The sequence below is a fragment of the Prunus avium genome, chromosome 1 (assembly GCF_965620075.1).
Source record: "Prunus avium chromosome 1, drPruAviu1.hap1.1, whole genome shotgun sequence".
Lineage (NCBI taxonomy): Eukaryota > Viridiplantae > Streptophyta > Magnoliopsida > Rosales > Rosaceae > Prunus > Prunus avium.
This window is the reverse complement of record NC_142284.1, coordinates 41,461,905-41,486,555: the sequence shown is the minus strand read 5'-3', so window position 1 is coordinate 41,486,555 and position 24,651 is coordinate 41,461,905. Positions and strand designations below refer to the sequence as shown.

The following is a 24,651-nucleotide window of genomic DNA, read 5'->3' as shown; positions in this document are numbered from 1 at the left end:
TTTCATCCTTGTATTGATGCTTCTGCGTCGGAAAATCTCTCAGAGACACAAAAATTCAAAAGCAAATCGTGTAGAAGCCCAAATGGGTTTTGAACAAGGACAATGAGGCCAAAACAGTTGCATGTGCAGCTGCAAATTGCCGCCGTTGAAGGACTCAATAAGTCCCTTTCAGCAGACAAATGGCACGTATCTTGAAGAGCTCACACCTAGGTAATTAGTTTAACTGTGCCAAGAATGTTATTTTCACAATAACAACAATACGTAATTAAGCTCATTAATTAGGTTTCGAAAACCGGAGTTTTCTACGGTACGAATTCATACTTAGTAGGTTGTAGATGATGTTAGATTGACGGGTTCATAATTCTCTATTACAGTATAAATTAATCGTAATTCATTACATGTGTTCATATTTAGTATGAAAGATACAACTTCCCTAATTAAACCCCATCTGGGATTTTATGATTAAACTTCTGTCAAATTGTGAATTTTTCATTGTTTGATTTGTAAATTGTACACATGACAATGAAGCCGTACAAGAGAAGGTATAAAGTATAAAAACGAGAAGATTCTTTCAAGTCAATGAGCTACCATAAATTACGTACATGACTTATATTTGGCCATTAGATAGAGACACTAATGCCGAGAATCGCGGTCTTATTAACATCTCGCCAATCAAGTTGGAATCGTTTTCCATGCAAAATCTTATCTTCTTAATAAAAAATTATCAAGATCTTAATACGTTTAGCTAATGTAAGAGAAAGATAACAGAGCAATAGTTAGAAGCCGCACATAGGCTTGTCACCTGTGTAAATTTCATAACCACACATCTACCTACAACCACGTGTGCATTCCTCCATTTTTTGCTTTCTTTAAATCCAAAACAACCCAAAACAAAATGATAGATGTGAAACAAGAAAGAGAAATAAATAGTGGGATTTGAGGTCTTCTTCAACTACAAGACACCCTAAGCTGCTAAAAATGTCATCACCCATGTGCTTCTGCTGGACTGTGTGGACCTTTTTTGCCCTTTTCTTTTTCTTTATATATCTTCTCACTGTTTTGATTTGATAGAGTCGTCTGCTCTGCAGTAACCGAACCTGACGAGTTGAATATGGGCCGTAGATGAGAATTATCCAATATAGATCAAAGATGGTAACTGGTGCACCGCCTTCTGCGAATGGAGAAACACTCTCATGCAACGGGAATAGTAATATTTTGTTATTCCCGACGAATAATATAATGACACGTTTCTTATTACAAGTAAGTTTTCCTGCATTGAATGAAGAAGATTCATGGGTCAAAATGTTCATTCAGTTCGTTTACCAGAAAAGATATGGGCATTGAATTCTCTCTTCCTGCCCCCCAAGTCCTCTTAAACGGCTGTATAGTTAAGGCTACTGTGAAATGTGTGTCTCAAGATGTGCCATAGCAGAGAAACAGAGAGAGACAGAGACACAGCACAAATTTTTTTCCTTTTTTTCTTTCTCTGGCTAGGACAGCAAATGTTGTGGTTCAGAAATAAAATAAAGTCTGCAACTTTTATTTCATGGGCATTAAATTAGGGTTACATTGTAATAAAGTTGGAAAATTCTGTTAGGTAAGTATAATCCTGGACAGAGCAAGAAAGACCCAGTTCACCAAAACTCTTTATATTCTTTTTAAAAAGGTGGGTGTGGTGAGTCTGGTCTGGTGTGAGTTGTGAGAAAAATATATACAATAAGTTAATTAATTAACAAACCTAATAAAAAAACCGAGGAGGAGGAAAAGTAAAAGCAGAGAGAAGCAGCATAGAAAACAACAAAGAGAGAAAAGGGTAGTTGCGGCAAATGGGCAGTGGTCTGCATGTGTGAGGTATGGATTCTAATGGAACCATCACCCATCAAAAAGCCCAAAAACCGCTATGTCTCAGTAGGATTGGGCAATTTCCTACTAGGAAACCATCAAAAACCACACGGTTTCCCCTCCAAAACTGCCCTTCCACCTCAAAAGGACTTGTTTTTAGCTATTGTAAAACCAGTTAGCCCAGCAGTTTATGGTCCCCCTACAGCTTAAATAAGAAAAAAGGAAAAAAAAAAGTGTTATGTTAGTGGTCATGGTGGCTAAATAGTCCCTAGCCCTTGCCCCAAAGTTGTATATAATCCCCCCCAACCCCCTCCAACATTCCTCACTCCTCTGCCTCACATTTTCTCTCCTTTGTTCAAATTTTCAAGGCTCATCATTCAACTTCATCCCAATGTAATAACCTTGTCCCTCTCTCTCACATTCCCCTTTCTTTCTAGTGTTCACACTAGAAAGAAAAAAATGTCACCTTTTTAAAAAATTTTAATTAAAAAAAAGAAAAAAGCTGAGTCTTTCTGATGTAGAAAATGCTGAATGGTTCACTGGTTTTTGTGCGCAGGAAAATGGCTCTTGCTTATGGTTTTTGTTTGGTGGGTCTTCTTGCAATGGTCTCCTGTGCGCATGCTTATGGTGGAGGTGGATGGGTTAACGCTCGTGCCACTTTCTATGGAGGCGGTGATGCTTCTGGGACAATGGGTATGCATAAAAACTAAAAAATATCCATTTTTTTCTGTTTCTGGAAGAGAAAAGAAAGAGTCTTTCAGATCTCTGAGATGTTCTTTGAGTACCATTTTTCTTATTTGGGGATTTTTGTTTTCTATAGGTGGTGCTTGTGGGTATGGAAACCTCTACAGTCAGGGGTATGGGACAAATACTGCAGCACTGAGCACTGCTCTGTTCAACAATGGCTTGGGCTGTGGTTCTTGCTATGAGATTAGGTGTGTAAATGACCCCAAATGGTGCTTGCCTGGTGCCATTGTGGTCACAGCCACCAATTTCTGCCCACCAAACAATGCCCTTCCTAACAATGCTGGGGGCTGGTGCAATCCTCCTCAGCACCACTTTGACCTCTCTCAGCCTGTCTTCCAGCACATTGCTCAGTACAAAGCTGGTGTTGTGCCTGTTGCTTACAGAAGGTAGGCCTAGTGAAATTTCATTGCTCAAATATCAAACCTTTAGATTTTTGAAAAGATTTGTGGTTGAAAAAGTACTAATTTTTTTCTGGGGTTTTTTTTTTTTAGGGTACCTTGCAGGAGAAGGGGAGGTATCAGATTCACCATCAATGGGCACTCCTACTTCAACCTGGTCCTCATCACAAACGTTGGTGGTGCCGGTGATGTGCACTCTGTTTCAGTCAAAGGGTCCAGGACTGGTTGGCAAGCAATGTCCAGAAATTGGGGCCAGAACTGGCAAAGCAACTCCTACCTCAATGGCCAAAGCCTTTCTTTCAAGGTCACTACCAGTGATGGCCGCACAGTGGTGTCCTACAATGCTGCCCCAGCTGGGTGGTCCTTCGGGCAGACCTACAGTGGTGCCCAACTCCGCTAGGGCCCCTGCCCTCTATATATTTAGCCATTTCCTAGGGTGATTTTTACATATATATACCAAGTATCTAGAAGATTAGTATGACTCTTAGTATACTAGGATATTAGTTAGTATACTATAGTAGTTATTGGGTCTGTTCGTTCAGTCTTGGGCCTCTATGTTATGGTCAAAGTCTGAGGAGGGCTAGCTTATTTTAAAATGGCTCTCCATCATTTTAATCTCTAAATTTTATCAGCGTGGGGTGTAGGGTACCCTTCTATCTTTGGGACCCTAAACCCTTTCTTGGGTCTTGTTTTTATTTTTATTTTTACTTCTGCTACAATTGTTAAAGCTGAAGTTGGCAGAGGTGGTGGACTTTGACCACCCGCCATTAGTGTTTGAAATAGCAAAGCATTTTCTGCTTGTTTTGTAAGGCCATTATTGTAATCAGCTGATGCTTCCTTCCTGCTGATTTGTTGTTATATTTTAAAGTTTGTTGAAGAGTAATGTATATTTCCATTTTCTACTTCGTAATGGATTGCTAATTTATTATTTCTTGCTTCTTGAGCTTGTGTTAATGAATTATTTAGAAAATGATTCAATTCAATATGTCTTATCCTCAAAGAGGACAGTTGGCTAAAATAAAGCCTCAAGGGCTATTGGCCAAAAAAAAGCCTCAAGGGCTATTGTCTAAAAACAAACCTCAAGGGCTATTGGCTAAAAACAAACCTAAACCTCAAGGGCTATTGTCTGAAAAGAAGCATCAAGGGCGAATGAAAGGAAATAGGGCCAAGGCTTACCATTGGGGCACTTTAAGGTAGAGGCCCTATTCAAAAACCCAATCTCTTCCTTTTAGCCCAGATAAAAACAAGTTGCTTGTTCTTCTCTTCCACTTCTCTAAACATGGGCAAGTTGCAGTAATTACATACCTAAGAAATTTTGCAAGGAGCTTGTAGTTTAAGGGGTTAAAAACAGTTATCCATCCGAGGTTTAGTTTTTGAACTCTACCTCCTCCAATATCTCGCTTGTTTTTTTTTTTAATTTAAAAAAAGAACTTTACACTGAGCCAATTCATAATCCATCCATAACCATAGCCAGTGTGTCAATTCACAAATTCATAATTAGTCAAGGTTGTGTTTGGTAATAAGTTTTTCCTAGGTTGGGTTTGATGCTATAAAAAGTTATAAACCATTTTCGATATGAGGGCCGGAATTGAATTTTATGTGTCTCACAAATTTCCACTTCACGTGTGGAAAAGTGATGTTGGCTTAAATCAATTTGGAAAGAATGATAATTAATCAAATCAAGGGTCAATTTAGGAATATAATCGGGTATAATATGCTCAGCCAAGATAGGGCCCAAAAAAATATTCTCATGTCCTTCCTCCCGTAAATTGGCGTTTTAACAGATGGTGACAGGCAAACAACTTTTTGTTACTACCTACTTTACAAGACTAACTTAATACTGTAAATCTTTGAAGAGAATTTTTTTGAGTGGTGGGAGTGAATAATTGGTTGGTGGTACAATGTTATATGAGTTGGATTCAAAAATCTGTAAAGACATTTCATTTCAATCTTTCAATGTCTCGTTGATTGTCTCTTAGCTTTTCATGTCTCTGTCAAACATAATTGCCTCAAGATTCATACCAGTTAACAACAAAAAGAAATTACCAAAGAATCTATGCAGGAAGCATCGCATACACCAACCCTTTTTTTTTTTTTTCCTTTTCTTTTTTATGTGGCGATTCACATAACACAGTTCATCTACATTCATTTTAAAAAATAAATAAAATAAAAATAAAAATTTACAAATGTCATACTGTGCATACAGTTGCTCTGTGGTTCCAATTCATGTTTTGCTGGAACTTTCTGAATCACTTGGCATCTCATTAGCAATTGTCCACCCACAGTTTGCAGTGTGTAAAGACAGCAACATGGAATTGTTGACAAATTTTTCCAATATCTTTATGCTTTTATACTATATTGTTGTATGTACTTTTATTTACAGCTCAGTTTACTGAGAGGGAGCAAGGGAAGGCTGCATCCTAAACTGCCACTAGCAACCTTGACGGCCAAGAAATGAGGGGAGGAGGGCAAAAAGAAACTCAACAGAACCTATATCATATATAATAAACACACAGAAGATCTCTCATTAGATTTTGGTGCCTCATTGTTGGGCGTCAGCACCATCGTTCCTTCTGGCAAGGGACTAATGACCAATGACAAGGCCGTTATGTGTTGAACCTGTGCTGTACACTCAGTGGTTGCGTTCTATATTTTCCACGGCAAAAATTACGATTGCGAAAACCTTGATGGATAAGTAAACTTCTCACGCACTCAACAGATTTCTCCAGCAACTCCCCATCAGCGGATGAACAACAAAATCACTCAACGTCAGTTTGACTGCTGGCATCAAGCAGCAAAGTTAGACAACACTAGAAGTTCAGCTAAAGGAAAAACAACACACACTATCTTTTTTGTAGACACTCTCGCTCATATCTTAATTCACACATTTCCAGGAGTTAGAAATTCAATTAAAAGGGCACAAATAATAGGCTAGTCAAACAAGTAACAAGTAAGAAAGATTTATTGAGAAAATCCAGAATATGGGAAGGGAAAACGGACCTGGGAATATAAATGCTCGTCAAACATGGTAACAGCACAAGGACCAGATGCAGAGGCCCAACTATGCTGACTAGGGTAAAACTCGGGTCTAGGAGCTTCAAAGCTTCCATTAACATGATACTCCACAGGGTTTTCTTGAGGACTCATTTCTGCTGGTGGCTGGAATTTCGTATCAGTCAGCATATTGAGATTGTACGGCAGGTAAGGAAATTGCCCACCCAGCTGTAGCCTCAGCGGAGCAGTTCTACTTAAGTCATTAAGAATACCATTTTCTTGCCCAGAAGTAGAAATCTCTGAACTTTTTCCTGTACCAAGGTAACCAGAATAACTCCCAAAGGAGGAACTTGCAGAGCATTCCATATCCCTAGGAAAAGACATTCTCCACTGAGTTACACTTGTGAGATAATGGCAATTAATCATTAGAGAAATTCATTATTTTTTTATATTAACAAAAGTTTACTAGATAAAGAAGCCATTTGATGTTCCATTTGTGAAGAACTTCATCTGATAACAGGACGTGTTGCTTTCTTTTCAACTATATTTTTGTCTTACACAAAGATCTGGAAGGAATCAGTCCAAATAAAATAGTAGCTAGGAGAGCTAGTATGTACTTCTCAACAAACACTTACCTATGGGGAAGCAAGTTTGGGTCCTCTGGTAAAACCATATGCCGGCTTTCATTAGTCGGAATCCATGATAAAGGCTGGAGCTGTTGCTCAGCACTCATGCTGAAAGGTATATGCAACCCATTTTGGAACTGCCAAGATGAGAATCATTAAGCTTCTATGTCTGCCCGTATTAATAAGTAAATAAAACATCAGGAAAGTTTCACAACCAGAAACAGTTATTTACCTGACTAGTGCACTCTAACGACATAAGTTGCTGCTTTTGTAGGTTTTCCTGCCAACAGAAAAATGGATAGCATTAGTATCACAAGGTCTAGAACAAATCGGAAGTGAAGGTAGCCTACAAAGAAAGAGGATACAATTGGAGATTATACATTCCTTTTTGTACAGTGGTAATAATTTTTTTTATTATTCTGTGTATTGCAGTAGTTGCCAACACTTTTTTCGCTCAAACTCCAGTGGACTCATACACACTTAACTATTCTCTAGGGGTGGCACTTTAACTTTTTGAGGTCCTTTCACATAAATTTCCAGAAAAAACAGAGTGATCAAATTATAAATAGATAGAAATGAAAGAAAGGCACCACAACCCAGGCCACAAGAAAAGAAAGGAGAGAAATACTAAGGGTCACATCTACAATTTCTTGAGGCACATATCCTAAAGTTCAAATTTCAGTGGCATATAGTACTGGAGAGCTAGGCTATTTACAAAAGCTAGCGAAGCTAAAAACTTGGAGCCAGATGATGACAAAATTGCCCACTGGCAACCTTAGCAAGCAACAAAATCCTCACATTGGGCAGGGCATACAATAAACTTCCTCATATGCGACCTACTGGAAGAAGAGGGATACCTTATGTGTCCGAATCTGGTTAAGCGATTCTCTTACTGAATCTTCCATTTGCCCCAATTGTTCTACACTGGTGATCTTATCAGGGCTAGACCAACAGCTGCGGAATTCAAGATTGGTGTAAAATTAGTATAGTGTGGTCAATAACCATAGTAAATTTTCACTACAACGTAAATGAATGAAACCAGAAAACTCTCCAACCCAAATTTTCAGGCATTCACCTTAGTCTCTTTTTTATTTCGGAAAGTTGGGTTTGCAATAACCTAGACTGGTTAGTCAGATCCTGTCCAAAAAAAAGGAAAGAAAAGAGAGGGGGAATATAAAAAACATGCTGCAGCAACGAATAGTAGTGACCAAGAGACTTGAATGGTGAAAAATCACACTGGAAACATGAGTTTGCATGCTTACCTCGATTGTTTGAGAACTGAAACAAAAAGAAACGAAAAACACATTTAGTGTAATTACAAATTTTTTACGAAATTTTTTTAAGCCAGTATGCAAGCGCACATACCTTGTACCCAAAAAATCTTGTATATTCACGTCATGATCCAACTTCTTGAATGTTTTCTTCAGTGCCTAAACTCTCAACGAGAAAACAAAATATTATGTAAGAGATAGCAGTGACAATGATACAGATGTTACATTCAAACAGAAAAAAGGGTAATTATGATAACATCATTTAATCAAAAGTTAGGTATCAAAAGGGACTTACTTCGAGGCTTTCCAGCTTCCTGTTAGAATCCAATAAAAAGAAATTTAGACAGGGTTCTATTTAAACTCAATTCAGATACATGACTGATTCTTTAAGTGAAGAAAGTTACCTTTTGGCTCTTTCCTGTGGAGTTAGTTGAGCAAACTTTGCTATAACCTCTTCAATGCTACTAAACTCAACCAAAAAAAAAAAAACAGAGAAAAGGGAAAGTTACTGATGACAATGATATTCCCAATCAGAAGTTATACTCACAAAACAAAGCTGCATGGACACATGATATTCAATAATGCCAGTGCATGATCGTCATATACTTACTAATCTCGGTTTCAGAATAAAACATTGAGGCTTGTTTAAAACTAAAGAAAAAATAAAAATGTTATGGTATTGTCATATTATCTACTCTGCCTTTCTCATAAAAGAGGCCAAATTAACATACACACACACAAATGTATACGTGTATATATCAGTACCAACAAGTGCAAGATACACAGTGAAACATATTGAACCAATGCTTGAACCTCTCTCATACATCTATAGAATTCTACATGCATAGGTCTTTAATCTTCCTTCTTCTTAGTTGTTAGGTTCACATTGTCTCCTAAATGAAGATAATTTGGTTATTAACCTAGATAGTTGCCTCACATATTTGACATTTAATAACAGAATTCCCCCAATCAATTGCTTTGATTGACTAAGGCTTAACTTTCTTGAAGAAACTGACTAGTTTTCACAAGCAAACATGATAACCTTGTGTGATTCTTTATATCCTCTGGCCAGGTAATATAATTCTTTAATTTTTCAATAGTAGAAGGAACATACCTGCGTTTTCCACTGCATAAAGAAGGCTTTCCGGTTGGTGAAAACATGAGAAGAACAATATCTATGTCACAGAGTATAGATAATTCATTAGCCTTTTTCATGATGCCATGCTTCCTTTTAGCATAAGTTGCTTGACGCCCATTTATATTCTCCAACCTCTTTATCTTTAGCTTTACCCTTCCCATCCTGCACCTTCGGCCGCAATTTCACTCTTGAATCCCCCTCTTTGACAGTCCCAAAGATTGAAAAGCCTACCAAAAAAATCATACATGTTTTCATGACAATCTATCCACCACAGTTCAATATCCTAACTCACACAATTCAGGAAGCATTTAAAGAAGCATTAGCAGGATATGAATATGAAGCATCAACATGCTACCACAAGTTCGCAAATTCAACAAAACGGATAAAAAAGAAATATGCTTTTTCCTATTTTACATAACGCAATGACCAAATTCATTCATTCTTACATAAACAGGGGTGATTAAAATCGTATAACCCAGATAAGAAAATTAAATTTAACAAGAACCCATTTGAGAATTTAAGCTATATAAAGGGTAACCAGTAACCTAACCGAGAAAAAAAAAAAGAAAGGAAATTTGAGCGTAAACAAGGAAAAAAAAAATAGTAAAGGCAAAAAGGATATCATCATATAGCATAAAATTTGAAAGACAAAAAAGGGAAACTTACCCAGAAGAGGAAATGAAACAGAGAGTTTAGAAAAACATAATCGAAACGTCTGAAATGTTCGGAGAGAGAGAGAGAGAGAGGGAGAGAGAGAGATTGGCCAGCCAGCCAATAGGAGATTCAAAAGGCACAGAGACGGAGAGAGAAAAAGAGAAGGGTGTGTGTGAGCTTACAAATAGCTTTACATAACACGACCGGGTGACCGGAAAAATCGGTAAACGAAATTAGCGGGAGAACCGGAAACGTCAGAAATTCCCAAACCAACCAAACAAAACAATTCTTTTCATTTGTGTCCTTCGCCCTCCCCTTCCTTGGTCCCTTCCCTAACCCACGTTTCAGTTCGTCCATGATTTTGATGATTCACATTCACCATCACCACCAACACCAACCTCAACCTCTGAGGTTTCGGTTCTCTTAATATGTTGCTGGGTGGCGGTTAGTCGGTGGTTTTGGAACTTAAATTTTGTGAAATTCCCTTTTTGTCCCAATTCCCATGCATGTTTTGATTAAGAAGATGATGTCTTTATGGTCATTTTAGGAAACAACTAATGGTGGGAAAATGCATTATTGTTTGTGTTTACTATTCGGTCTATGCACACACAGTTCAAATTCCCCTACTCGTATTCACTACATATACTCACCGTTTAAAACGTCATCAGTGCGTATTTGAATTTGAATTGGATTCACACGTTCACCATTTAAAACATCATCAAAGATTCAAAAGGCATTTGGATTTATACATTCACTTTTTTAAATATCATTGAAACGTGTTTGGATTCTTACTTCCACCGTTTAAAACATCATCATAGCGCATTTGGTAATTCCAAAAGCACTCCAAAATGAATTAGTTTCCAAATTAAAATTTAATATTTACATTTCAAATACACTTTAATGAACACAAAAATATTAAAAATATGTGAACTGGAAGAAGAAAAAATTAATTAATTATACTTGATTTTGTTGGGAATTGAAATTTTTTTTGCAAACATGGGAGTTTTTCCATTACATCACAAAGCATAAACTCAACCCAAGTGAAGACGCTCAAGGCCGAAGGTAGAAAAAAAATATTAAGAGCATTAACGCTAGTTCAACATCAATTTAGATATTAAAAAACTCAAAGCTTGATGATGTGGCATCTCTTAAACAGTTAGATTCTTAGAATGGCTTGGATGTAATGAAATGCGGCTAAATGCACAATAGCTAAATGCAGAGACTTGAGATCCGTAGTGTACTACATAATTTCATTTGAAGCACTTAAATTATTAATAGTATACTTATTTCAAATATCTACAACACTAGAGTTAAATTCAATTACAGATTAGACTAGATTACATCCATAATTTGGGAGATTGGATTGGATTTAGAACTTTCTTTTTATTAAGGGTTTTCATTTTGTTGCTCTTAAAAACATCCAACGACATGTCGTTTTGTACATCCTTGGGAGCTCTGGATAAAGGCCTGTCCACCTTCACTCTGCCCGCTCACACACTGTCCACAACACCATGATACAGCTCCAACCTCAAACGCTCTTCCTTCTTCCTCAAGGGTCTCTGATCCCATCTCCAAAACCCTCCAAAAACCCTAACCCTAAAACACCCAAATCGCTCTCCAACTCCCTCAGGCCAACCCTCAATTCCCCAAATTACCCCCCACTTTCCCACCACCCAAACACTTCCGATTCCGGCCTCCTTTTCCGTGAAAAGGTCCTCTACTTAGAAACCCACCTCAACGTCAATTCCCAAAAAGCCCTCCAACTCAACCCAGATTTCCGCTCCTGCCCTATATCCTCCCTCAAGTCCGTCGAGAACTGCCTCTCCTCCATGGGCATCGAGCGCTCAGCTTTCGGTCGGATCCTCGACATGTACCCGCAGCTCCTCACCGTGGACCCGCACACCCATCTCTATCCAATCTTCGATTTTCTACTCAACGAGGTCCTAATCCCCTTCCCCGATATACGAAAGTCCATAATTCGGTGCCCTAGACTCCTGGTCTGCGACGTAGACGACCAATTGCGGCCCGCATTGAAGTTCTTGACCGAATTGGGGTTCGTGGGTAGGAGTTCGATCACGTGCCATACGACATTGCTGTTGGTTTCGAGCGTTGAAGGTACCCTTTTGCCCAAGATTCAGTATTTGCAGAGCTTGGGGCTTAGCTATGAGGAGGTGGTCAACATGGTGATAAGGTCACCTGGGTTGTTGACTTTTAGCATAAATAACAATTACAAGCCTAAAGTTGAGTTCCTTTTGAAGGAAATGAAGAAAGATATTGCAGAGCTGAAGAGGTTTCCTCAGTACTTTTCGTTTAGCTTGGAGGGCAAGATTAAGCCCAGGCATAGATTGTTAGTTGAGCACGGCTTTTCTCTTCCGTTGCGGGAGATGCTGAAGGTCAGTGATGGGGAGTTTAATGTTCGGTTGATTGAGATGCGATTGGGGTCGGTCGAGGGAAGCTGGTTGTAATCCGACCTTACTTGTTTGTAACTTGAATTTTGTATATGAAATTGATAGCCAATTGTGTTGATTTTAAGGTGTTGTATAGTTACTCTGCAGTGGCCTAAGTTTTCTGTGGCAAGCTTGAAAGTTAAGTTTGTGATATTTACATGAGGCATAATGTGGATTGTCGAAAGGAAAATTGGTACTAGCTAGAATGGTATATTATGGCTGATTATGCTAGGAATTGGTCTTTGTATATGTTCTTTATCTTTGAATTTTTGGTGTGACAGTGAATTTTTATGGTTCTAAATTTCTGAATTTCCCCTTACTTGGGTTTAAGCTACAAAGTCTCCTTAGACAATGTAGTGCATGCTCAGTTGTATCTTCTGAATAAGCTATTAACATGACTTACCTGGAAAAATTACGTGTATTAAACATGAAGAATATGTACGTATCTGTATTGTACTAACTACGGCTATCTTGGCATCTGAGTGAGGTGATGTGAGGGATATATATTCTATTCCAGTGCTAGCAGCTTATTTTTTATGTAATATTTTCTTTACTTCTTCTGTTGTTTGTATAGTCTACCAATTTTCTTAAAACATGAAACTGTTTTTTTATTTTTTTCCTATGTTCTATGTCTCAAGAAAATCTTTTATTGTCAAACTCGAAATTGAGAATGTTTGTCAAACCTTTGTGTTGGCAGGTAATACAAGAAGCTCCAAATTTCCTACAATTCACAGAGTAGGAAGCAAGGTTTACCAAATACATGGGCCGATCGACTGACAAAATGGGCCAATATGGATTGGGTTGGTAAACCGTTACCGTAGAAAAAAGAAGGAAAATGAACATTTTTGCAGCCCATTTATTCTCTCTCCTGAGTTTGAGTAGCAAAAATCTCAGCCTTAATGAAACCCCACAACACAATAAACTGATTAGTTAAGTTAACGAGGTGAAAATGTTGCAGCAAAGTTAAGATCGCAGAGTTAGCACGATGGCCAAAAAGATAGGGCACCGATCGAGAGGAGAGCAGAGCGGGCACCCATTGAACCAGTGGATATTAGAGTGCATCATCATTGATGATGAGTGCAAATGCAAGGGCCATGTTTGTTACTTAAATCAAGGCAGGTACTCGTTTGTCTATAAAAAGCAGCAGCTGAAGAACCTCTTTGGGTTACGTTACGTTACGTTAGATGAATCAGTTAGCTTAAGCGAAAGCATCCATCTATCTGACTTTCTGAATCACTGACAACCACATTGACACATTTATCTGACACCAAAACTTGTGAGAGTTATTGGCCTTTATTCTCTGAAAAGACCAATCGATGATCCTACTGGTTTTAAGAAACTTTGAGCCTAGAGGTAAGAGGAAGGAGGAGGAGGAAGATGTGAATTTTGATAGGCTCATAGGCTCATAGGCCATAGCTCATATGGTTAAAGCCTCCTCCTCCTCTTTCTGCTGTTTAGTTTAGAAGAAAGGGGTTGGATTGGACTGGACTGGACAGCCTCAACAAACAAAAACCCTCTGCTCTGCTGTTTATAAAGTGGTTAAATGGTTTCACTGCAATCATTAAAAGTAAAGGCAAACCCTGTTTCATGCATAAATAATACCAACTCATCACTCTCTTCTGTTTCCACAACTTACACCAATATTATCTCTGCAATTGATTTCCCATGGAGAAAATTAAGAAACAGATTGGTGGAAAACAACACTAGAGTCTATAGATGTCGTTTTGTTACTTTTGTACATAAACATTTGTATATATGCCTAGCGTGTTCTTTGCTAGTGAGGTTCAGTTTTGCTTTGTTTTTTTAATTTTATTTTTACAGTTTACTGCTGCAGACAGACACAAGCTTGGTTCAATCTGAGTGAAGCAATTTTGAAGTTGTGATTATTGATGAGTAGGGTTGATGCTCATGGTATGGTGGTGCACCTGGTACACACAAGATCACAGTGGGATCCTAAAAGGACAGTCCAGGAGGCTTTTGCCAATTTATCCATCAACCAACAACACCAGGCACACACAGCTAGTATAATGCTGCTGATGTATGATTCCTTCTCTCATGACTTTGCATTTGAAACAACCACAAGCATGGGCCCTACACACTTACCACTTATCAAACTTTATAAACTGTCACATCAAGCAACAAATTGCAATCTTCATGATTATTTCTGGATAAATATCCCATGATGCTCCTGCAGACTAGATTACACCAGACAATGAAAACATGAAATCTTTAAATCACCCCTGAATTTTTTGTATTGACATTGAGCTTAGTAAATTAAACTCCAGAAGGTTTTTATTTTTCTTGTTTTAATGCCTTGTTTGTTCTAGCTTAGATAAGAAACCAAACACACTCTCTCTCTCTCTCTCTCTCTCTCTCTCTCTCTGTGAAGGTCAAGCAAGCAAGCAAGCCAAGCACCATTTTTCTTTGGGTACACATGCATCCTTGTCTAGTGAGAGTGACGACAGGCTTTTATGGTACGGTGTCCAAAAGGACCATGAACCGTTGGGCCTGTTTTGTTTCTTTGCAAACAACACAGGGGTCTCCAGCGCACGTGGACTGGTACAATCACTTGTTCTACTTCCCCATCAACTTTCAACTTTCAACCTTGAATTGAAGTTCAGTATATTTTTTATTTTTAAAAAAAAGAAAAGATAAGGAAAACCCAAACCAAAAATATATGGTACACAGACAATTCCTCTATGTTAACAAAGCTGTGTCTCTTCCCCAATCAATGAAAGAAAATCTCAAACAAAATCAACCTCCCAGTCCTTTCCGTTCTTCCATCTCTCAGACTCTCAGTTACTTAACTTCTTACATATTTAAACTGTACAAACAAACCACAAAATCCCAACTATACCCCCTCCCCTCCTTTGGTACAGATGAGTGATGAGTGACGACTGACAGAAGTGAGTACTATTCAATCAGATTCAGAGAAATTAATTTTAACAAGAAAGAAAGACTGATGCGGTCCAATTATTATAAACTAGCCATTTTCACTGTGCTAGCTCTTCGATCGTACTGTGCAATGAGTCTTTTTATTTTATATTTTTTTTACTTGTTTAACATCTTGGAAATCATGGAAATTAGTGTGGTAAAAAGTAAAAACCAACCATTCTTTACCATATGAGGTAATTGTATATTGAAGCTGCAATGAGATGGTGCGTCATCTCTTTATTACTTTTTTTCTCCGTTCAGTGTGAGCTTACTGACTGTTAACGCTTATGGCAGTCCAACTCCTCCCACCTTTATTATTATCTATATGTGGCATGACATGGCTTTGGATGCTGCCCCTTCTTTGGCTATAAATTCACCTAACTCAGCATTATTTAGTAACTAGTAATATTCTCTCTCTTGAATAGTATTAATATATATATATAATATCTGGAACTTAAAACCTACAAATGCTGACGATATGTATATATATATATAGAGAGAGAGATCATGGAAGTAGAGTTGTAGCTAGCTTTATTGTTGTACTGAGCACACAATAGTAATTTGATAGCTAGCTTCAATCCTGATTGACTGGAGAGGTTGTAGACTTGGTTGGTTCTTAGGCTTCTGTTGCACAATTACTTGAAGGGTATCCACTTCCCCAACATACCATCATCATCATCCATGTATTGCATGCACATTCATGCATCCATGCATAGTTGACACCATTGTTAACTCCTAATCACTCACACCATACGAGAAAGAAATAAGTTTATGGTTTGTTCATTGGGTTCAGTCATGGAAATTTGTAACTCTCCAAAAACACTCTAGATCATAATGCAGCTTTATCTTGTTTAATTAAACCACGAAATGTTTGGAATGGAGGCATGTGTCTTTCAAGTTTTAGTTGTCAGCTTCAGTTTTTGGAGTTAGTGGTTATCTAACATGATATCAGAGTTTTCTTTTGTAAATGGTCATAAGTTTGATTCTCATTCCTCACTTATTTGTTATGTAAAGGATATAGACTTGAAATATATATATATGGTTATCTTCTATTGAGGGATCCTTTAAATAATTTTATTTGAGAGACACCCTCTAGGGTACCATACAAATTTTTTTTCCAACGATTCAAACCATCTATTTTTTAAATCTACATTCATAGATCATTCTTGCAAAAAATTAGACAAATCGGAAAATGTTTCAACATCCAATTATATCCTACAAAATCAATGAATATAGTGCATCAAGAAAGTACTAAAATTTCAATAACACAATTGAGTGATCAAACAATATCGGATTCAAATGATTTTTTGTAGAAATGATATTTGAATGATTATCTAAAACATAGACCGTTTGGATTAGTTAAATACAATGGGAAGTGAGCCCTACAAAAATGTCCCTCAAATAAGCTAATTTAAGGAACCTCCTAATACTGGTATCTTCAAATTGAACGTGGATGGTTCTTGTAAACCTGCATCTGGTAATATTGGAGCTGGAGGTGTCCTCCGCGACTCATCTGGAAATTGGATTAGGGGTTTTGCTGTGAATTTGGGAATTGGTCAAGTTCTTGAAGCTGAATTATGGGGTCTATTTTTTGGTCTCAAAATGGCTTTGGATAAAGGTGTCAACATGCTCATCATTGAAATGGACTCTGCACTTAGTGTCCAGCTAATCCAGCAAACTGTGGCTTACCGCTTTCATCCTCTGGCTGGCCTGCTGCATAGCTGCGGTACTCTCCTAAGGCAGCTTGAGAACTATCAGATTCAACATGTCTACAGAGAGAAGAATTATCTTGCTGACTGTCTTGCAAGATGGAGCTACAATCTTGACTTGGGCATTTGCTTTTTTGAAAATACCCCCGTGTGGGCTATTGATGTACTCGGTGATGACTTGATAGGGGCCCCTCGGGCCCGTCAGATTCCCATTGATAAAGTTTAGTTGTTCTTTGGGGTTTTTTTCCCCCCCATTTCATAAAAAAAAAAAAAGGAATCCATCGTATAAATAGAAATTTTTAGAAATAATGATTGTCTAGCATTAAGATTATATACGTACATCAGAAATCTTATGTGGAAAGATCTTATTCTGACCACAACAATGGCCAAAGCTTCCAAAACCAGTGTTAATTAAACACATTTCCATGACAATGATTCACAACTAATTCATTTGTAATTCTCAAATTCAACCAGTTGCGGAAAAGTAACTTTATAAGTTAATAGGCCCAATGGCCCTCCATGAATGAGCTGAAAACAGGGACATAAAGTCAGGTAGATTTTGGAGCAGTCTTTACACATTTTATATGCATTAATTCATTGCTAAAACTGAAACCCCACCCTATTCTACTACTAGGGTGAAAAATAAAACAGAGTAATCGAACCCCTTAATCTGAAGTCTTGTGTTTTAATTTAACACAGACAGGAATTAAATATTTTGGTCAATTTTCCAGACAACCCTCTCCAATAACTGTTTCCAATCCAATCACATGCTGTGGGTGAGGGAATTCCATATCATGCATGTTCTTGTGTCCTCAGACAAAGTTGGCTTGCTTGGCCGACTTCCGTGCTTATATCTAACTTACATCGAAATACTTCTCTATTCCCGTTTTATTGACCTGTTTCTCTATCTCTCTCAAGTGATAAGAGTAAAGAAATAGAAATAAATGGGCAATGAATGAGGATGAATTTTTTTATTCCTATGCTTGATGTTTTCTTATACTCTTAATTACAATATTCCTCTCCTCAGCACCACCTTTGAATTGCTACATCAATTTTTATTTATTTATGAAATATATCTACCTATTAACCTATAGGAACTGAGACGCCAGTGGTTTTCCTTTTCACGTAGTTCCAAGGGAACAGCTTCATAGAATCTTATGGCACAGTCCTACAATTTATGTGGTGGGCCATCTGTATCATCAACCTTTGTGACTCCTTCCCTTTCATGCATTTCTGGCTGCCTTACTAGATGATGATGATGATGAGCCAGCCTATTCCCATGTCTTACATTGGTCATCCCAAAAGCATGTTCTTTTTACTTGCGCTCTCTCTCTCTCTCTCTCTCTCTCGCTCTCAGTATAACAAACTCAACCACATGTTCATCAGCTTGGGGGTGTTTTTGATTTCTCATTCCTTTTACAAGAAAACCTCACTCTGTCTCATATGCACAATTTGTTATGCTCCCTACGAAGATATCAAAAATATTGACATCCAAAGAAAAACAACATTATAAATGATAAAGATTTTTACATGAAAAGATGTCTAGAGTTAATGAACATCAGGCCTGTGCCTATGGAGACATCTTTTCTGCATTAATTCAACACGTACAACAGGAATTTAAGTATAAGATCTGAGGTTGCGTTTATATATATACAGATGGTAATTTAGAACACTTTCACAGAGTCCTATAGGGCTATAGCTAGCTTTAGGGAAAAAAGAAACTTCAATCTGTGACTTTCATATCTCTGATTTGCCTTCTTCCTTCTATATGAATATTTGATGATGCAGCACAATTATTGCGTGCTTTTTAATCCAAGTTTCATCATATGACACAAGTCTTTTTCTTTTTTTCTGTATTCTTTGTGGAAATTGCACTACTTTTCAAAACAACATGCTTATAAATCAATGAATAAAGATATATTTTTATAGAAACTTCCTGCAATCATCTATGCTTGGTATGAGATGTGAAAATTAAATCATCATTGAATTTTACTTGCGTACAAGTTTTTACATGCCTCATCCTGGTTGCTGCAATTTTTATGGGTAACAAGGTAAGAAAGGTCCTCAATAATTTATGCCGAGGGCCTCAGAGTCTCGTACCTTGGTTCTACACGTGCAAACATGGGAGCACACGTGGGAGTGGGAGGGGCAGACTGGCAGAGGAAGAAGACAACAAAAGAAAGCAGAGGTGAGTGAGAGAAGGCAGGCAGATAATATGAGGGAGATATGATGATGGGAACAATATATTCTGTACACCAAGTACTGTTCATTTTTACCTGTCAATATTGAATGCCCACACACCCACACACCCACACACCCACACACATGCTTTTCACTTCTCTTCCCATGGTCTGAAAAGTTGGAGACCAAGTGATCTATTGTTTTTTGAAAGATGTAACAAATGGGGGTTCTTTTGGATTTTGGAGAGTTTCTATTAGCCCCTCCTCCTCTCTCATGTCCCCAGTTAATAACCTTGTCTGCTAACTCATAACTAATCCTTCATTTCATCTGTAGGCTCAGACAGGAGCAAAACTTATATATCATAGCGGAACATGATTGGATGAGAATAGCAAAACAATGCTATCCCCGGGACGTGCAAGTTCTTCTCCTCAAACAAAGGAACCCAGTTGGTAATAATGGCCATCTTGATTGAAGTTTAATATTTGAGAACGCTGTAAACTTTGTTTTAGTCATTTTATTTATACTGTTGTTATGTGGATGAATATGACAAGGCTAAAGAGAAATTTGTTTGTCTTGCAGGTTCCCAATGTGGGATATGATGACATCAAAAGAACACAGGGATCTCATAAGCATGTTCACATGCATTAGATACATACATCTTAAATGCTACAGGCATGCACCTGTACAGGGAAAGGGGAGAATAGTGACACACAAACGTGCATGTGTAATTTGGCTTTGCTGGGACCCCTGTGGTATGTATGTACAAATTGACTGGAGAGTCTTGTAGAGGAATTGAAAAATTCAAGCAAACTCCAGATGGTGAGGACCATTCATTAATAGAATAGTAAAAACACCAAATGGGGGTCTTAACTGATCTACTCTCTCTATCTTTTTATGAGTTGTGTATCTGTACTCTGTGATGGGTTTTTGTTTTCTTTTGAATTCTCATATTATGCAGAGTCAGGATGTTCAAAGATTTTGACCCAAACCGCTCACTTCTTCAAAGCCTAGATAGTACATTCCTGTGAAAACTATGACAAACAATAAATGAAACGTCTGCAACTGGGTTTTCCAGAGAGTGAAAACTAAAAATAAGACCAAAGTTTCCTTCCATTATTTTGTACATGTTAGTATTTATTGTTGATATCTGCTATTATTTCTTAGGGTAAGGGTGAGGGTAATGAGAAATGAGTCTAGTTAGACATTAAAAGTTTAACCAATTATTCAAGGTCATTAGAAGCTTGAATTATATCTGATACAAAAAATAAAATTGATGTCTCCTCAAAGTACATGAACCCTCTATTCTAAAAGAGACAGAGAAACAGGTGGGGAGATGGGGTTTAGAATGACGTTAAGGAAGTGGCCTTTTCGGACTGTTATAATAGTTGTGAAAGAAGGGACATGAAAATCAAAGCAAATTCATGGCCAAAATGTTTGGTGGTGATGGTCGTTAGATCAACTTCAGGTGGTTAACTGAGACCCAAGGTAAACAGCCTTCAACTCTAGTTAAAAAGGAGGTTTGCTGAGTGCTGCTGAAGATGGATGGAGGGCTTGCTGGCTGGCTGGCCTACCTTCATCTTTACTAGTGTTCAACAGAAGGAGGGGCTCTTGTGTCAAAGTGCTCTTCTATCTGTGGTTTGAAAAGAAGGGAGTGTCTTAGCCCTGCACAAGCCCAAGCTAGCACACATCACATTAAGAGTCTTTCTTGTCAATCTTGAGAGAGACAGCCTTAAGCAAGAACCTTCAACTTCAACTCCATGAACATGAATAGAGAGAGAGAGAGAGAGAGAGAGAGAGAGAGAGAGAGAGGTTTCACACGTGTGAGTGATGTGGGATTTGTTAAAGAAAGAGAGAGAATAATAGTAAAATAATAGAAGGAGCTTGTTAAATTATAGGGTCAGGGTCGTCAGGGTTGTTAACTACTTAAAAGCACTTCTCTCTCTGTCTCTCTCCTCCAACTCCCTATACACAGAGTCAGTGAGACTGAGATAGAGGCCGTGTAGTGTAGGTTTCTGAACACTATTTGCTATTTTTGCTGTTTCTAGTTTTCCTTCTTGCAACACTGCAAAACAAGTCCTTTCTCTTCCACCAGCTGTGTGTCATTTTTTTGCTATAATAATTTTTATTTCCACAGCCAATTGTTTTTCCCTCTTTTCAAGGCCATTATAAGATGACTTTGTAACAGTTCGATGTAACCATTAGCATTTGTGACAGGAAAGGAAATGAAGGCATGGCAAACAATGGTGCTATATATGTAACAGAAAACCCAAATGCCTTCAGCTGCTTCTCCTCTGCTCCCTCCTTTTCCTCTTCTTCTCCCTCTTGTTCAATGGGAATGGTTTATGCAGATATGGGCTCCCTTTCACTTAGTTCCAACTATGGCGTTGTTTCATCTGTTTCTTCTCAGGAGAGTAGCTATATCTCAAAGCTTTCTGAAGTGGAAAATGGGAGGGGGTTTTGGGGTTTTCCTCCTATGGGGAACTGCAACAACAGAAGCTCTGAGGACTACCACCACAACACTGACATGGATGACGGTAAGGGCTCAGATAGCAGCAGTGATCATGAGAGCGGGGAAAATAATCAGACTAGTATGAATGATCAGAAAGCCAACCTAATAAACCATGAGAAGTACCCTAATGAGAATGTGGTGATTGGTGGGAAGGAAACAGAAAGTGGGCAGTCAAAACATTGTGCCCGAGGGCATTGGAGGCCAGCAGAAGATTCCAAGCTCAAGGAACTTGTCGCTCTTTATGGCCCTCAGAATTGGAACCTCATAGCAGAGAAGTTGGAAGGAAGATCAGGTAAGAAGTGAGAATTTTTTAGTCCTTTGTCCATAGGTATGTTTTCTGCTCCATTTTTTTCTTCTCTCCTTTGCTTTTTAGTGTTTATTCTGATCTTTAACACATCTCTCTTTGTGGTTGTCTATGTTCAAAAGGTAAGAGCTGTAGACTAAGATGGTTTAACCAGTTGGACCCAAGGATCAACAGAAGAGCTTTTACTGAAGAAGAAGAAGATAGACTAATGCAAGCTCATAGAGTATATGGAAACAAATGGGCCATGATAGCTAGGCTCTTTCCTGGAAGAACTGATAATGCTGTCAAGAACCATTGGCATGTTATAATGGCCAGGAAGTACAGAGAACAATCCAGTGCTTACAGGAGGAGGAAGCTCAGTCAAACTGTTTACAGAAGAATGGAGGAAGATCCAAGCTTCAATGTCTCAAGGAGTACAGAGCCTCCATCTTACTGTACTATCGATCTCCCCCCCAATGGAGGTCTCAGCAATAGCACTTTATCTCCTTTCCCATATGGAACAAGCTACAATGGTGTTGGTTGTGGGGTTGACTATTATGGCTCAAATGGCTCACCCAACATGACCAGAGCGGAAGAAGAAGCAATCCCAAGCAAAAAAGTCCTTCCTTTCGAATTCTTCCCTGGTATGTCATTCAGGATCCCTCCTTCCTTTCTCACGATTCTTTTTGTTCGTGCATCTTTGGTTTTTGAGCTTTTTCTTTATTGGCTCCCCGTTTTTCAAGTTTGCCTCATTGTCTTGTTCTTTGTTGATCCGAGGCCTCAACCTTCTATTTTCCATTGAATAATGCAACCCTTTTTAATCGGTCACCTTTCTAGTGCCTAAAACTCTCTCTCTCTCTCTCTCTCTCTCTCTCTCTCTCGCACAAACACACAATAAGTTATAATACTTTCTCTGGCTGTGTTTTGCAGGTACCAAGAGCAATGAGGGGGTGATGGGGATCGTGAGCCAGAGCAGATCTTGGGATAGTTCAAGTGATATTGAGGGTCATTTATGTAACCTGCATCCTCACCATCAACCATACATGATGGCAACGCAACAGGCAAACTACCACAACCTTCTTCACAGTTACTCAGATTCAACAATATCAGCATCACCACGTCAAGTTTCAGCCGGCAAACCCTCACCATCAGCTGCTGCTGCTTCAGATGAGGACAGAGTTGGTGGCAGCCACCATGAGACCCTTCCACCACCATTCATTGATTTTCTTGGGGTAGGAGCCACATGAAGTTAGAAGCCAAGAAAAGCTGAAAAGGGTTTTTCACTTAATCATCAGAAAAGGGGCTCAATGTGGTTGTGGTCCAAGAAAACTATGAAGCCATTAGAGGTAAAAGATAAAGGATTGTTGTTTTAGTTCTCGCTGACATTGAAGAATCTGCATCAGTCCCCTTTAAGTCATATCCCACCATCTTTTTCTATGTACCCCCAAACTCTCACATGAGACCCTTACCAAAAGGTGAAAGAAATAAATTAGATTATTGTTACAAATTGACATGTCACATTTGTTCTCTCTCCCTCTCTCCCCCCCATATTTTCCTATCGTTTCATGTTAGGAATTCCATGGACCTCAAGAAAATGAAGATCGAATTAACTTTAAGTTTTGTGTGTTTTCAAATCTTGTACTTGTTTAAAAAAAATAATTGGGAAAAGGAGTACTTAGAAAAAAATGGGGATGATGATGAAATGATGAGGCAAACAAAGACAAGAACAGAGGAATTGGAACTGTTTGGAACATCCTTTTCCCACGGGGACTGTGAAACTGAGGCACAAATTCTGCAACTGAACACCAAGCAAGCATATGTATATATATCTCCCAATGCATTCATGATGGAAACTGTTAAACATGCTTTCCCCATCAGCAGAATCTTACTGAGAGAGAATTCATGCAATGCAATGCACATGGGCTTCAGCCGTTTGGAACTGTCTTAAATAGTACTTACTATTTTGTGGGATAAGTGTCCACAACTTCTCAAGCATATTTGCTTATTTTTCTGCTGCTGAAACAAGTAACATGATGTGATAATCCAACCCACACTCAAAGCAGTACCTATTCACAAGTCAAGGGGTGTATATAATTAATCCAATACCGTATTAACTGGTTTCACTGTTAAACACAATTACACATGAGATTCGGTATTGGAAGTTTTTTTGGCCAATGTCTGTTGCCCAAAACAGGAAATATTGAGTGGTCCACACTCCACCAATTGTTTGAATTTGACTTGAAAAGTCATCCACCTCTGTTAAAGTAAAGACTTGAGGTTGATAGAGGAATGCTGACTAGTCTTTGGGCCTTCATACAAGATTTCCATCTCAAGACTGTTCCTTTTCACGGAGGCTATTGTTTACTTGAGCCTGTCTTGGGCTTATTTGGGCTCCTCCTCATCAAACAGTTTCGAAAGCTCCTATGTACTAAATTAACCTTTTCTCGATAAGGAGTTAAACTTGGTAAACTTCTTCATCCGCCGATCAAGAGTTACACCTGGTATATGCAAGTCTTCTATGTTTTGATACAATTAGATAAAAACAAATGCGAAGCGGGTGGTGGTGTGTTGGATGTTATAACCAATTTCAGCTTGAACTCATGTACTTAGAGCTCGTCTCGTGACGTTTCTTCAAATAGTTTTCAAAAAATGAATTTGTATTTTCAAGATATGAGAATGCATCAAACAACTTCTGACAACATTTAAACATACATGGTTTAAATATGTGAATTAGTTAAAACACTTTTTAAAATGCATTAGCTTATCCGTCATTTAAATTAAAATTCCGAAAACACAACTTCTATTAATTGTAAGATGAGTTAGAAGCCAACATAGTTCATCAAACAACACTAAAAGCAAAGAGTTATAATTGTACAACACATAAATAAAGGAGAAACCTCCGAAAACATTGTAACTAA

At 38.2% G+C, this 24,651-nt stretch overlaps 4 protein-coding genes across 5 annotated transcripts; 3 read left to right on the top strand and 1 right to left on the bottom strand.

Annotated features, from left to right (window-relative positions):
• The first annotated feature begins 2,076 nt into the window (after positions 1-2,076).
• EXPA1 (expansin A1) lies at positions 2,077-3,915 on the top strand. The gene is made up of 4 exons (XM_021951753.2): positions 2,077-2,235; positions 2,399-2,535; positions 2,663-2,975; positions 3,081-3,915. Coding segments are annotated over exons 1-4 (759 nt in total). The 5' UTR covers positions 2,077-2,233; the 3' UTR covers positions 3,388-3,915.
• Positions 3,916-5,300: 1,385 nt separating this feature from the next.
• Positions 5,301-10,003, bottom strand: LOC110751245 (agamous-like MADS-box protein AGL30). 2 transcript variants are annotated; one of them, XM_021951679.2, is made up of 12 exons: positions 9,683-10,003; positions 8,993-9,243; positions 8,283-8,339; positions 8,174-8,192; positions 7,973-8,037; positions 7,870-7,885; positions 7,683-7,744; positions 7,465-7,561; positions 6,840-6,887; positions 6,617-6,744; positions 5,988-6,351; positions 5,301-5,765 (listed from the first exon to the last, which is right to left on the bottom strand). In XM_021951679.2, the coding sequence occupies exons 2-12, from the start codon at positions 9,175-9,177 to the stop codon at positions 5,757-5,759; spliced, it is 1,050 nt and encodes a 349-aa protein (XP_021807371.1). In that variant the 5' UTR covers positions 9,178-9,243; positions 9,683-10,003; the 3' UTR covers positions 5,301-5,756. The 2 variants fall into 2 exon arrangements, with proteins under 2 accessions (XP_021807371.1, XP_021807370.1); XM_021951678.2 differs by having other exon boundaries at positions 8,283-8,342; positions 9,683-9,998.
• Positions 10,004-11,152: 1,149 nt separating this feature from the next.
• Positions 11,153-12,202, top strand: EMB93 (Mitochondrial transcription termination factor family protein). The gene has a single exon (XM_021951711.2). It carries the CDS (start codon positions 11,182-11,184, stop codon positions 12,133-12,135), a length of 954 nt encoding a protein of 317 aa, XP_021807403.1. The 5' UTR covers positions 11,153-11,181; the 3' UTR covers positions 12,136-12,202.
• An 8,344-nt stretch (positions 12,203-20,546) lies between these two features.
• LOC110751291 (transcription factor MYB117-like) lies at positions 20,547-23,508 on the top strand. Its single transcript, XM_021951734.2, has 3 exons — positions 20,547-21,742; positions 21,877-22,377; positions 22,664-23,508. The coding sequence occupies exons 1-3, from the start codon at positions 21,172-21,174 to the stop codon at positions 22,978-22,980; spliced, it is 1,389 nt and encodes a 462-aa protein (XP_021807426.1). The 5' UTR covers positions 20,547-21,171; the 3' UTR covers positions 22,981-23,508.
• Positions 23,509-24,651: the final 1,143 nt, after the last annotated feature.